The following is a 14,461-nucleotide window of genomic DNA, read 5'->3' as shown; positions in this document are numbered from 1 at the left end:
AGAGGATGGTTGGTATATGGGCTCTGAATTGACTAGTTTGCACATAGAAGGTGTACTCACTGGAGAGCCCTCTACTGTCTGTCGGAATTGGCTACTCCTGAGAAGCACAGTCTCTTCACGGTCAGCATAGGCCCCATGATGTCAAAGCATCAGAATAAGAAGAGATGGTTCCTACAAGGCTGATGCTCAGGGTCTTAATCACTTTGCCTTCCCTCCTTAATACCTTCTCTCATTGATGGTTTTGAAATTTTACTCTTTTTTCCTTTTGGCTGTGGAACTCTTTCTCCAAATGAAATCTTGAGGCTGTCCAATTTATTAAAGACTGCTACTCTGATGCTGACAGATGGTAATTAGACTTATTGTGATCATTTCATAATGTATAAAAATATAGAATCATTAGGTTGTACACCTGAAACGAATACATTGTAAGTCAATTATATTTCAATAAAAAAAAAGAATGCTGCTGTGGCTGGTGGGCAGGGGTAGGAGGGCACAGTATGAAGCCCCCAGTACTTTGCACCTGCTCATTTCGGAAGCAGCCTTAGAGGCCCTGCTGGCCCCTCTTATACAGAGCAGAAGGGGTGAGAGGAGGCTGGCCAGGAGGCAGATCCTAGAGTGGCCACTAAGGCTGTGTGACCTTGGGGTAGTAATTTCCCTCTCACTCTCTTTTATTTATTTATTTATTTATTTATTTTAATTTATTATTTAGCTGTGCCACGCAGCTTGCCGGATCTTAGTTCCCCGACCAGGGATTGAACCCGGGGCCATAGAGCAGTGAAAGCGCCGAGTCCTAACCACTGGACTGCCAGGGAAGTCCATCTCACTCTCTTCTTTAAAACAGCTTTATTGAGATATCATTCACACACCTTACAATTTACCCATTTAAAGTATACAATGAAGTGACTTTTAGAATACTCAGACTTGTGCCATCTATCACTACAATCGATTTTAGAATATTTTCATCACCCCAAAAAGAAACCTCATACCCATTAGCAGTCACCATCCAACCTTCCTACCCCCTCAGCCCTAGGCAACCACTGATTCACTTTCTGTCTTTATAGATTTCCCTATTCTGGACATTCCATATAAATAGAATCATTTAACATGTGGTCGTGTGTGATCCTTTGTGAGAGGCTTCTTTCACGTAATGTTTTCGAGGATCATCCACATTGTACCATGTGTCAGTACTTCATTCCTTTTTGTGGCAGAATAACACTCCACTATGAGTATGTCACATTTTGTTTATCTGTTCATCCACTGATGGACATCTGGGTTCTTTCCACTTTTTGTCTATTACGGATAACGCTGCCATGAACATTCATGTACAAGTTTTTGTGTTAAAATATTTTTGAATTCTCTTGGGGATATACCTAGGTGTGGAATTGCTGGGTCATGTGGTAAACCTATGTTTAACCTTTTGAGCAACTACCAGACTTGTTTTCCAAAGTGGCTTGTTATGGACTGAATGTTTGCCTGCCCCCCACAATTCATATGTCGAAGCCTTAACATATTAGAAGGTGGGGCCTTTGGGACATAATTAGGTTTAGATGAGATCATGAGGGTGGTGCCCCCATGATGGGATTACTGTCCTTTTAAGAAGAGGAATAGACACCAGAGCTTCCTCTCTCCACCACGTGAGGACTCGGCAAGAAGGTGGTTGGTTGTCTGCAAATCAGCATGACGACCCTTATGAGGAACTGAATATGCTAGCACCTTGATCTAGGACTTCTCAGTGTCCAGAACTGGGAGAAATGAATGTCTGTTGCCTAAGCCATACAGCCTGTGGGTTTTTGTTGTAGCAGCTCAAGCTAAGACACAGCTGTGTATGAAGTTTCCAATTTCCCCACCAGCAGTGTATGAAGGTTCCAATTTCTCAGCTTCACAAACGCTTGTTACCCTTCGTCTTTTTGACTGTAGTCATCTTAATGGGTGTGCGGAGGGATTTCAGTTTGGGTTTGCATTTTCCTGGTGGCTCGCCTTCCCTCTCTTGAGCCACACCCTCCTCCTTTGCTAAGACAGGATCTAGAGGTTCTTCAAAAGTCCTTCTGGGACACCAACGTAAAGCAATTATACTCCAATAAAGATATAAAAAAAAAAAAAAGTCCTTCTGGGGATTTCCCTGGTGGTCCAGTGGTTAAGACACCGCGCTTCCACTGTAGCGGGTGTGGGTTCAGTCCCTGGTCGGGGAACTAAGATCCCCCATGCTGTGTAGCACGTCCAAAAAAAGTAAATAAATTTTAAAAAATTAAAAAAAACCCAAGTCCTCCTGGCTTGACATTCTGAGTTCTTTATGTGTTTCCTTTAGAACCCTGAAGATCCACTGCTGTGGGTGGGATTAGAGAGTGGGGTGAGGGAGAGGAAAAGGAAGAGACAGGCTGTGATAAGAGCGCTTAGAAATCCTCCTAAAGAGCTGTGGTCACAGGATACCAGAGGTAGCATCACATTTGCCTTCATCCAGTCCAAAGTGCCAAGCTATTTTATAGGTGAGGAAAGTGAGGTCCAGAGGGGTGACAGTTACCTAAAGGTGCTCAGCACGTCAGTGGCAGATCAGAGAATCCAGACTTGCTTCGGGGTGCTGGAGAGCCCTGGGTTTGATTCCCACTGATCTGTGTGACTGTGGGCCACTTTCTGAACCACAGTTTCCCCATCTATGTAATGGGGTTAATACCTACTTTATGGAGTTGTTTTGAGGATATAAAATATTTAACATAGTAAGTGCTCTGTAAATAACTTATTTCATTTTGGAATTTTTTTTTAAAGTAAGTTTCGTTAACATCCATCACCTTACATCATTACAATTTTCTTTCTTGTGATGAGAACTTTTATTTTTTTTGAGATTAACTTTATTATACATCATTACCAAACTTTTATCATTATTTTTTGTTAATTAATTTATTTATTTTTGGCTGTGTTGGGTCTTTTTTGCTGCGTGCAGGCTTTCTCTCTAGTTGCGGCGAGCGGGGGCTACTCTTCATTGTGAAGCACGGGCTTCTCACTGCGGTGGCTTCTTTTTGTTGTGGAGCATGGGCTCTAGGCGCACGGGCTCAGTAATTGTGGCTCGTGGGCTCTAGAGTGCAGGCTCAGTAGTTGTGGTGCACGGGCTTAATGCCTCTGCGGCATGTGGGATCTTCCAGGACGAGGGCTTGAACCCATGTCCCCTGCATTGGCAGGCAGATTCTTAACCAGTGCGCCACCAGGGAAGTCCCTAATTTTGGAATATTTAATATCTACATACCTATAATAAAAGAAATTCAAATAATATACAAAAAAGCATACAGTGAAAAATCTCTCTCCTCCACCCCCTTCTCGGGAGCCACCACTTTTACTAGTTTCCTGTCTTTTCTTTCAGATATATTCTGTGCATACAATAGAAGTTATTTACCACACGGGTCCCTTAGAGTCGGTGGAGATCATTAACTTGCTGCCTTTTTAAGCTGGTCTTTCCCACCCTGGCCCTTCACCACCCCCCTTCTCCTGCCAGCACACAGAACTGTGGGGCTCCCTTATTTGTCCAGCTCCCCTTTCCCAAGCCCCATCCACCTGGTAATGATTTCCTAGAGAGTCTCCCAGGGGTCTCCATGGGGACGTTTCCTGCTCCAATCTCCATGGCAACTCTTCTGGTTGCCATGGTGACACTTAAGTGATTATTTGGAGACCCTTAAATAAATCACCCACGGTGGTATATGCTAGAAGCATTTGGCTCCGGCTCTTATGTTTGGGGCCAGGCTTGGGGCCCAGGCCTGCAGGCAGAAATGGGAGGAGGGGAGGAGGCGGTGGTCCGGGCCCCTCGCCCTTGGTTCTAGCGCTACGAGGGGGCCTCCCTCGGCAAAGGTGGACTTGAGCCTTTGGGAAGTGGTGCAAGGACAAGCAGCAGTCAGGCTCCTGCAGTCCCTGAATAGATCCTGCAGCAAGCAGGAGATGCTTAATGGGACTGGGGGCTCAGGACGAGGAGCAGCTGCGAGGAAGCTGGAAAGTGACAGAGCAGGGATTCAAGTCCACGCCTGCTGGGCTCCAAGGCCCTCACTCCCTGACTCTACTGAGAGGGAATTTCAGATTGAATCCACCCCACTTATTCAAAGAATATTTTTAGGGAATTCCCTGGTGGTCCAGTGGTTAGGACTCTGCAGTTCCACTACTGGGGGCACAGGTTCTAGCCCTGGTTGGGGAACTAAGATCCCACATGCTGAGCGGCACGGAAAAAACAACAGAAAACCCACAATATTTTTAAAGCACCTACTACATGCCAGGTACTGTGCTAAGCATTGGGGTTACAGCAGCGAATAAAACAAACAAAAATACCTGTCCTTCTGGAGCTTACATTCTACTGGGGGAGATATAATTAGCAAAATACTTAACTCTGTAGGCTAAACGGTGGTCTAAGCGCAGGGTTAGGGAAAGGGGCTAGGGAGTGCCAGGATAAGCGGTGGCATGCACCGCCACAAGGGCTGGGGCTCCTGGGGCCCAGCTCTTGGGACAGCGGTCTTGGGACAATTCTCCCAAGGGACTAAGTATGAGGTTTGAGAAGAAGTGGTGAAGACTGGAGGCTCCATCAGTTGTGACCGGTTCCTTCCATGTGTTCTGGCAGTACAACTAACAGTTTAGTCTTCCAGTTTCCTGGATGCCTCAGAAGATGCATTAAAGCAGACAGGCATGGCTGAGGGTTTAATGTCCATTTTACAGACTGGGAAACTGAGACCAAAAGGAGGAAGCAGCGTGCCTAAGGCAGTGCTGCTAATGTCAGGCAGAGTGAGGACTACAGCTTGAGTCTTGGAGAGTCCAGGAGTATTTCTGCTGGACCAATGGATTTATCGGCAAACCTGCAAATTCATACCTACCCTGAGTACTGTTTTATAGAAAGCTGAAAAAACCACTTGTCTTGAGCACCTGGGAGACTGGTGGAGTCTATCTGGGGAGTCCGGTTTATTTTATTTCTAATGTCAACCTCAAGTGGTATGTGACGGCTCGTTCTTCAGCGGTGGTGCAGACGGAAGGGCGCAGTGGCGTGATTCTTCTCACTCCTGGCTTCCCCTCCTCAAGGAAATGGAGAAGTTTGGAAGCACAGGTCCAAGGCACACAGTGTACAGAGTGCATACCAAGTGTTACTCTGTGCCAACAAGCTTCCTAAGGAGGCGGTGAGACGAGTCCTTCTACACTAGCCTCTCTCTGACTTCTCTGAGTGTAGATTATCTACCTTTAAATAGGCCTTGGGAACAATTCCCTGGCGGTCCAGTCATTAGGACTCTGTGCTTTCACTGCTGAGGGCACGGGTTCAATTCCTGGTCGGGGAACTAAGATCCCATAAGCTGTGTGGTGAGGCAAAAAAAAAAAAAAAAATAGGCCTTGGGTTTGGGGCCAGGTTCAGAGGCAACAGAAGATGATTTCAGGCGAGTTTAAGCCTCAAGAGGTGTTCACTGCAAGTTCCTCGGACAGTGAGTAGAGGAGCTGAGTGGGCAGCTTCAGGAGGGACAGGAGGCCGTGGGCACTCTCTGGGGCCTGGCCTCGGCTCAGACCCCAGGTCAGAGCTCCTGGAGATGAAGTGGCTGGTCTCCCACTGGCGGCCCTTGGGGGGCCAGGCTCCCTCCTTCCACAGGCCTTCCTGCACACTGGCCCCTCTGCATGGAAACGCTCATACCCTTGCTCTGCTCATCCTTCAGGAATCCGCTTTGTCACTGCTCACAGAGGCCTCCTCTTCCTTCTCCATCACTGCAGCTGTCTCCTCGATTCTTAGCGCGGTTTGTAATTGTCCATTTGTTTACTGTCTCATCCAGACTGCTTTTCAATCTGAATACAGTATCCCCTAACCACATATGGGCTCTGAGAACTTGAAACTTGAGATGTGCTGTTAAGAGTAAAACATACACTGGATTTTGAAAATTTAGTATGAAGAGTGTAAAATACCTCATTCTTTTTTTTTTTTTTTGTGGTACACAGGCCTCTCAGTGCTGTGGGCTCTCCCGCTGCGGAGCACAGGCTCCGGACACGCAGGCTCAGTGGCCATGGCTCACGGGCCCAGCCGCTCCACAGGCTGTGGGATCCTCCCGGACCGGGGCCCGAACCCACGTCCCCTGCATCGGCAGGCGGACTCTCAACCACTGTGCCACCAGGGAAGCCCCATTCATAATTTTTATATCGATTGCATGTTGAAATATTGTGGATATGTTGAATTATGTAGATTATTAAAATTAAGTTCACAATTAAAAAAATGTGGATACTAGAAAATTTTAACTTACATATGTGGCTTCTATTATATTTCTGCTGGATAGTGATGTGACTACATTAATTCCGTAAGGAAAGGAGTCATGGAAGTGTTCACCACTCAATACCCTGCACCTGGTACTGGGGCCAGGGCATAGTAGGTGAGCAATAAACAGTGTTATTTATTGAATGAACGCTTGACCGTTACATTTTCCATCAGTCTAGAGACATTTTGAACAGTCTGCTAAGGAATGTGATCTAATTTAAATGTCAGATTTTTTTTTTTAATATTTATTTATTTGGTTGCCCCGGTTCTTAGTTGCAGCACACAGGATCTTTGTTGCCACGTGCAGGATCTTTAGTTGCGGCATGTGAACTCTTAGTTGCGGCATGTGGGACTAGTTCCCTGACCAAGAATCAAACCTAGATCCCCTGCATTGGGAGTGCAGAGTCTTAGCTACTGGACCACCAGGGAAGTCCCTTAAATGTCAGATTATTAAACAACAAAAACTCAGGCATAAAATTTGCAAGAAAGGGAAAAGAAAGGGGAGAGTGAAGGGCCGGCGCAGGGTGGGTAGGGGTGGTGTCTCAGTCCCTTTTGAAAAGGAAGAGGTTCCATGGTTGCACCCCCCAGCAACATTCCAGTTCTGAGGGGTTTAGGGAAATTTCCCAACTTTTGTCAAGCAAAAACAAAAACAAAAAGTCCTGATACTCCACAGGCAGACACAATTGTTGCCCACTTCTGCTCCTCTCCATGCTTTTTGCTAACAGAAGCCCCTACATGGCCACCCAGAACCCAAAGACCATCTTCCAGCCTCCTTGGGAACTCGGTTTGTCTAGTTCCACCTGAGGGGATGTAAACAGAAATGCCAAGTTAACTTCTGGGAACTTTCCTTCAAGGGAAGTGCTACGCTTCTTTCCCCCTTTCTTCTGGCTCTAACGCCTGGTGCTCAAGCAGCCACCTTGGACCATGAGGAAGGAGGGCTGGGCCGTATCCTAGGGCTGGGGAAGGGGAGGTTGGGAGGGGCCTGGGTCCCCCACAGCTTTGTGAAACTGCTTTATCAATCCTGGAACGCCCTCTCTGGTCTTTTTATGTCGGAAAAGAAAATCATAAGTATTTAACGCAGTGTTAACTTTTTTTTTTTTTTTGGCCACGCCTCACGGCATGTGGGATTTCAGTTCCCTGACCAGGGATGGAACCCGACCCCCTGCAGTGGAAATGCAGAGTCTTAACCACCAGACCGCCAGAGAAGTCCCAAGGCTGTGTTAACTTAGATTTTTTCTGTCAACTTATCCTGATAACGATGTCCTCCTCCCTGAATATCTGGTGCCTACTTGATTTATGTTTATATAACTGGAAGGGATCACTCAGCTATTTTCAGGACAGGACACTCATCACTTTCCAGAACAAAGTCTGCTCCGAGATGACTTGATTCCTTTACCATCAGATATCGATTAAAAAAAATAATAAAAAAGGCAATACCTAAGTACTTAAGTACCTAAGTACAACAGTAGAAAGGAGCGGAAAGTAAGTCCCTCATGCCTCTACCCGTCAGTCTTCCAGTTTCTATCCCCAGAGGTGGCCATTATTACCAATTTCTTAATATATTCTTTGCTGATGATTTTTCAATGGCAACCTCTCTTTTAAAGAGAGGGACACCCTGTTATACAATACACCTATGTAAATAAATATCCACATCTCTGTATAAAAAGTCTGAGTTATTTTGGTCTTACTACCCACAACCCTTCAAATGAGATCACATTTACTTCATGGCCTAAATGCAAATGTTCAAGCCCTCAGCCACATGACTGCCAAACGTTTGTTCCCTTCCCTAGCCTTCTTTGTCCCTTGTGTGAAATACCTCCTGGGATCTGACTGAGCAGAGAGTGAGGCAGGAGTTATGTCTAGGGAGACCCTATTTCCAAGGCCGCAAAAGACAGCTCCATCTGAGTGAATTAAAAAGGGTCAGAGGACTGGGTTTTACTCGTGAATTCGCAAATCATATTTTTCAGTAAAAATAGTGATAGTCACCATAATTGCAAACGTACTTAATGAGCATGTATTCTGTGCCAGGCACTGTACTAAGGCCTTATATGCATAATCATGTTGAAACTCACAATGACCCTATCAGTTAGGTACCAATAAATGGCATTCCTATCTTATAAATGAGTGAGGCAAAGAGGTTAAATCATTAGCCCAAGGCCACCAGATAAAAAGGGGAAATTTTGATTTGAATTCCGACAGTCTGAACCCAGGCTCTTAACCACAAGATGACCCTGACAACCTGCTCAGATGGTAAACCTCATGCATGCAGGGACTTTCTCTGAGGGCTCAGGACACCACCTGGCACAGAACAAAAGCATAATATCCACTTATTAACTCTATGTTGGGGGTGGGATAAGGATAGCTGCATCCTTTCCCAGTAACTACAGGCTCACATCCTCTGCTCAGGGCACACCCTCCAAAATCCAGGCCCAAGGAAGGCCAGATGGGGCATGGAGGGCCTATATGAAAGGGTTGGAACCTGAGGGCTGGGCTGGCTCAGAGGGACCATTCTCCGCCCTGGTGAGGCCTGATGTACTGAGCCTGCCCAAAGGAGCCAGGCCCTCAATTCTGCATTAAAAAAAAATTTTTTTTTTAAATTGGAGTATAGTTACTTTACACTGCTGTGTCAGTTTCTGCTGTACAGCAAAGTGAATCAGCCATATATCTATATCTATATCTTCTTTTTTGGATTTCCTTCCCATTTAGGTCACCACAGAGCATCGAGTAGAGTTCCCTGTGTTATACAGTAGATTCTCATTAATTATCTATTTTATATGTAGTTATCAATAGTGTATATATGTCCATCCCAATCTCCCAATTCATCCCACACCCCCTTCTCTACATCTGTTTCTGCTTTGCAAGTAAGATCTTTACCATTTTTCTAGATTCCGCATATATGCATTAACATATGCTATTTTTCTTACTTCACTCTGTATGACAGTCTCTAGGTCCATCCACGTCTCTGCAAATTGCACAATTTCGTTCATTTCTATGGCTGAGTAATATTCCGTTGTGTATAGGCACCCCATTTTCTTTATCCATTCATCTGCTGATGGACATTTAGGTTGTTTCCATGTCCTGGCTATTGTAAACAGTGCTGCAATGGACATTGGGGAGCATATATCATTTTGAACTACGGTTTTCCCTAGATATATGCCCAGTAGTGGGGTTGCTAGGTCATATGGAATTTTGCAGCTTTAACCCTACCCTGTGCTGGACACATTTTTATCAAGTTTGCTCCACCCCCTTCTGCTGAAGAATTCTTTTTAGATGCATGAGTATCAGATTTACCTGTTTTGTCTACTGCTGTACCTATGACAAGACTCTGGACATAGCAGGCCTTTACTAGTCGAATGAATGAAAGAACAGTTAAGCTAGACACCTGATCCTGGTCAGGTGGCATCTTTAGGCCACGGGTGTGGGGGACACTTTGCTGCATCCCGCTGGGTTTGAACTAGCTACACTGTGGGCGGGGGGCGCTGGGTGCTCACTGCTTACCTCTAGAGGCTGGCTTGTGGCGGGAACATTAATTATCTTGGGAGTTACAGCTCACATGTATCCCAATCACCCTGTTTCACAACCCACAGGGATGAACTGCTACACTTTTTTGCATAACAAGTTTTCTTCTTTTGAGTTTTGGTAGAAAAAGAGAGTTCTGCCAAGAGACAACAAAAATTCAAGAAAAATAATCATTCCATAGTGTCAGATTCAATCAGACATGAATCAATGTGAATACAAATGGATAAACCCTGAAATAGAAACACAGCACTGTAATTTATTTAACTCTGACACATACTCTGAAAGACTCCAGAATGTCTCTTCCACCCCCAAAGGCCTGAACAAAGCAGGGAGAATGGGGGGGTAGGGGGTGGGGACTGTAACTGAGTCAATCGCTATTTCGATCCCCTGGTACGTAGAATGGAAAAAGGGTCAAGAAATGGACAGATCACCCGTCAGAAACATGTGTCTGTTAATGGATGAGACGGAATTTAAATGTTTTTCTTATTTCTTCCAAACAGGCCAGAATAGAACCCTAACCTTCTATTGAGCTCACTCTCGAGAACACACTGCTATCTGGTGTTTGAGTTCGGCGCTTGCACAAAGCCCGAGGCCAGGGCAGGGCAGATGGTCACATTAGGGACAATTTTAACTCCCACCCCTGGGATGCACGGTGGGGAACCTGGAGTAGGGTTTACTGGTCAGCGTTGCCTATGGGCCCAGCAGGGCTGGCAGCACCACGAGGGTATCTCACTCCTCACTGCGGGTGTGCCCCTTCCCGGAACCGCGTGCTGGCCTGAACCTGACCCCGGGCCTGCAGCCACTGCAATTACAGGTCTCATGCAGGAGTCAGGGAGTGCTCGCCGAGGCAGGAGGAGGCTCCTGGCGGTGCTGCCTTTATTTTTATTTAAAAATATTTTTTTGGCCACCCACAACGGGTGGCATGCGGGATCTTAGTTCCCCGACCAGGGATGGAACCCGTGCCCCCTGCAATGGAAAGCGCAGTCCTAACCACTGGACGGCCAGGGAAGTCCCAGTACCGCCTTTATTACTCACAGCAGCACATGGATATCATGGTCCCCCCCCCAACTACACGTATGTGTCAAACAGAGCAAGGTGGGCGTCGGTGTTCCCTCCCGCCACCCAATTCCACCCTCCCTGGCCCTTACGTGGATTCCAGCAGTCCTGGATCTGATCAGGCCTGTGGCTTACTTCCCAGGTGAGTTTTCAGGAAGCCAGCCGTGTGGCTCTGTGGCTCTTGGCAGGTTGGGTGAGAGAAGCAGAGTCCGTGGTGAGGCTTCATGGCGCAACCCTGAGCGTGTTAATAGACTCAACACTTCGTCTTCAACCAGGCCACCTTAGTTCAGAGATGTGTGTGGGGGGGGGCTGAATGTGAAAAATGGCCTTTTTTCACATCACTGGCACCCTAAGAGAAGTCTGTAGGTTAACCTCATGGGCGTGGGGATCAAACTAATTTTAACAGAATTTAAGCCTGAGCATTGCTGAAGTCACTCAGGTCAGGAATTCCTAACTCAAAATCACGTCAGTATGGGAGGGAAAGCACTCATCCCAAACACAGACCCAAGAACCAAGGGTTACGCTAAGTCCCTTAGTGGCATTAACTCAGAACCTGGGGAGTCGACTAGGAATGACCAAAGAAGGTAGGTACATTACACTGCTTGAATTCTTCGACTCTCCCCTACTTTTTCTTTTACCACATCCATCTCTTTAATCATCCAAACCATCTTCTTGCTCAACAGATGCCCAGCTCTTTGGTTTCTGCTGTTGTTTCTTCCAGTGGCTTGATACACGGAGATGAACAGGCTGTCATTTCAGAAGCAGACCTTCCTTCTCAAGTGCACGGAGCCAGAAAGCAGGGTCAAAGCCCCACTTTTCACTATCGTCTCACTTCCAACCAAGCAGCCTTGGTTTTCCAAGGCCTCATGGGAGGGAAGGAAGAGCCAGAGCGATAAAACTTGGCTCTGGGCAGGGAAGGAAGGAGGACAGGATCCATGGAGCGTTCTCCAGAGGGAGTAGATCTGCAGCTGCCGCAGTTCCTTCTCCGTGGCCCTGGGCCAATCCCCAGGAGCAAATTCAGCACAAAGAACCACCGTCTCCAGAAGAAGCAAAACCCTGTGCTCTCTGAAGACAAGCTACACACATTTCTTTCCTATGTTGCACAAAACCCCCTCATAAGCCTTGAAAAACCCACCCGTGATAGTGCAGTCACTGGCAGAAGCCCAAGCAGGCAGTTAAACAGAGGTTTTCCCAGGATGCCCCGTTGGTTCTCTCCTCGTAGCCCGACATGCGCTTTCTATTGTCACAGATCTCCTCTTTGAGGAGCCTGCTGTGCCACCTGGGCTGCGTCCCCAACCCTAGCTTGCATCCCCCCCTGTGCAGGCCTTCGCCCTTCCTGTCTGGGTGACCATTTCAGCCCCGAGAGCTGGTGTCTGCTTGCACCCTCTGGGAGGACCCTCTCCCGCCACTCCCCTGGGACACTTTCTAGGCCCCCAGCTCTGCAACTGAGCTGCGTGCTCTTCGGCTGCAGGTGGCAGGGCACACATGCAGCTTCCGCAGGAGGGTGTGGATGCTGCCCAGGTGGTGTGTGGGTCTGGACCAGCCTCACTCTTCATCTCTGTGTACACGACAGCGCCCACCTCAGCAGGCCCCGCACTCCAGCGAGGCGTCTCCAGGCCATGAAGGATGGGTTTGCCTCTCGTCATGAGGTTGAGCCCCAACTATGGGGGTCGGAAGTAGACAAAAAGAGGGTAGCTGGGAGGTCTGCAAAAGATGTTTCAGAGCAGCGTGGCCTCATGACAGTTTCAGCTCAGTTACAAATCCTACACAGTCCCATTTGCTTAACCAGTTTTTCCAGTGATGCTTCAAAGCTGGCTTTCTTGGTTTCTATAGCTTCTTGGTTTCAAAAGGAAAACCAAAATAACAATAACAATTCCAAATTCTTCAAAGTGGACAAATAAATAATAGTAACAATATTTACATTAGTATGTCACACTTGGAGATTGCAGCATGACTGGGGAATGGAAGAACTGAGAATGTGCCCTGGCCCTGGGGCTTAGACCTGGCTCCCGGTCGGGGTGGGACACCTCTCTGAGTGGACAGAGGGACAGGTGAGGTGGGAACGAGCAAAGATTCTGGGCTGGGGGATCCTCAAGTCCAGGGAGGTGGAGTGGGCAGGAGGTGCTGAGCTGTCCCTAGATTAATTAGGTTTCAAACAAACAGACAAATCCCGGTTCTCCCCAGCAAGCACTGTGCTGTGGTCTGGGTCACTGGGTGAGTTGCTCCTAGGATGCCGGGGCTTCTCTGACTGCCAGCACGGTGGGGATGGCAGGGCCTCGGTCCTGGGGAGCACAAAGCTCACGAGTCAGCTGCTGGCCTCCAGCCCCTTCCCAGACGACAAGGAGCCGAGGTCAGGAACGATCCCCTCTTCGCTGGACTATGTGACAAGGGGGATGTGGAATTCGTTTGTGTCGAAGATCAGGGGCCTCCTGGGAGGGCTTGGGTCCCTGTCAGCCTTGTGGAGCAGCTTGAAGAGCCCGGTGCCAATGTTCATGGGGATCCCCATGATGATGCATTCAGACACCCCTGAAACCAACCAGAAAGGATGTTAGAGGGCTTCTCGACACACGGGTAGGTTTTCAGGACAGAGAGACTACTGACTTGGGAGTCAGAAACTGGGCTTGGAGTCCCAGCCCCACTACACATCGACGGATTGAATCCGGGCTGCTCGCTTCACGCCTCATCTATAGACGCTGAAGGCGTGGCATGGCGCTCCTGGACGGGTTGGGGGAATTCCAGCGAAGGGCAGTGCCCGCTCACAGCCCCACTGCTGGCACAGAGGTCTCTCCATCTGAGCCAAAGGCACCGTGTGGGCCTCACCTTCATGAGCGCTACACTCAGACAGCAAGGATATACTGAATGACGCTCAGGAAAGCCCAAGTTTGCCACCCAGCACTTCCTTAACTTAGGGCCCAGGAGACAAGCAAATGGGATCATAGGAAGCAGATGCCAGTCCCCCTGGAGACAGCAGCAGAGACTTGTTCCCTGTGCCCAGGGGTCAGGGCGGCTTAACAGAACCCCAGTCTCGGAGTCCACAGCCTGAATAAGAGACTCTCAGAAGGCAGGGCCCTCGCAGAGTGACAGGAGTAAGGTGACAGTGCAGATTCTCCAAGCTCCTTTTCAGATTTTTAAGATCTAAATGTTGGGCTCTGCGTCAGGCTTCTGGTTTTACAATAAGCAAGTGTGTACCTGCTACGTTCTGGGCTTTGTGCTATCAGGGCACCAGAGAGGTAAACAACCAAACTAAAAACCAACACGTAGTAAGGGCCGACACTGAGTTACAACATTTAAAGGACCAGGAGATTTCAAAGTTGGGGTACGGTGACCACACTAGGTGCCCAGAGGGGTCAGTGGTGGAGAAGGGGCGGTAGGCGGGGCCACAGCAGGGCAGCAGCAAAGCCCAGGCCCAGCGTCCTGGTGGTAGAGCTGGGGAGCTGGGTCTTAGTCCTGCTGTCAAGCAGACTCGCTCTTATTTTTGCCTTGGCCTTGCCCTTCTCCGGCCCCAATCTCTGCTCCCTTTTCTTTCCTTTTACCTTTCATTATCTTAAAGAATTATGTAATTTCTCTTTCTCTCTATTTGCAACCTGTGACCCTTGGGAAAGAAAGAGTTAATCTCAGGAGCAAACAATAGGCATATACCGACTG

At 47.9% G+C, this 14,461-nt stretch overlaps 1 protein-coding gene across 1 annotated transcript in view; it reads right to left on the bottom strand.

The window, feature by feature from the left end:
- Positions 1-10,001: 10,001 nt before the first annotated feature.
- POLR3A (RNA polymerase III subunit A) overlaps positions 10,002-14,461 on the bottom strand; it is a 51,115-nt gene continuing 46,655 nt past the window's right edge. Inside the window, exon 31 of the mRNA XM_060034716.1 lies at positions 10,002-13,342. Within this exon, the coding sequence (XP_059890699.1) occupies positions 13,194-13,342 (149 nt within the window). The 3' untranslated portion in view covers positions 10,002-13,193. The remainder of the gene's footprint in view (positions 13,343-14,461) is intronic.

This window comes from Delphinus delphis, chromosome 16, assembly GCF_949987515.2.
Source record: "Delphinus delphis chromosome 16, mDelDel1.2, whole genome shotgun sequence".
Taxonomy (NCBI): Eukaryota; Metazoa; Chordata; class Mammalia; order Artiodactyla; family Delphinidae; genus Delphinus; species Delphinus delphis.
This window is presented reverse-complemented; position numbering and strand designations above follow the sequence as displayed.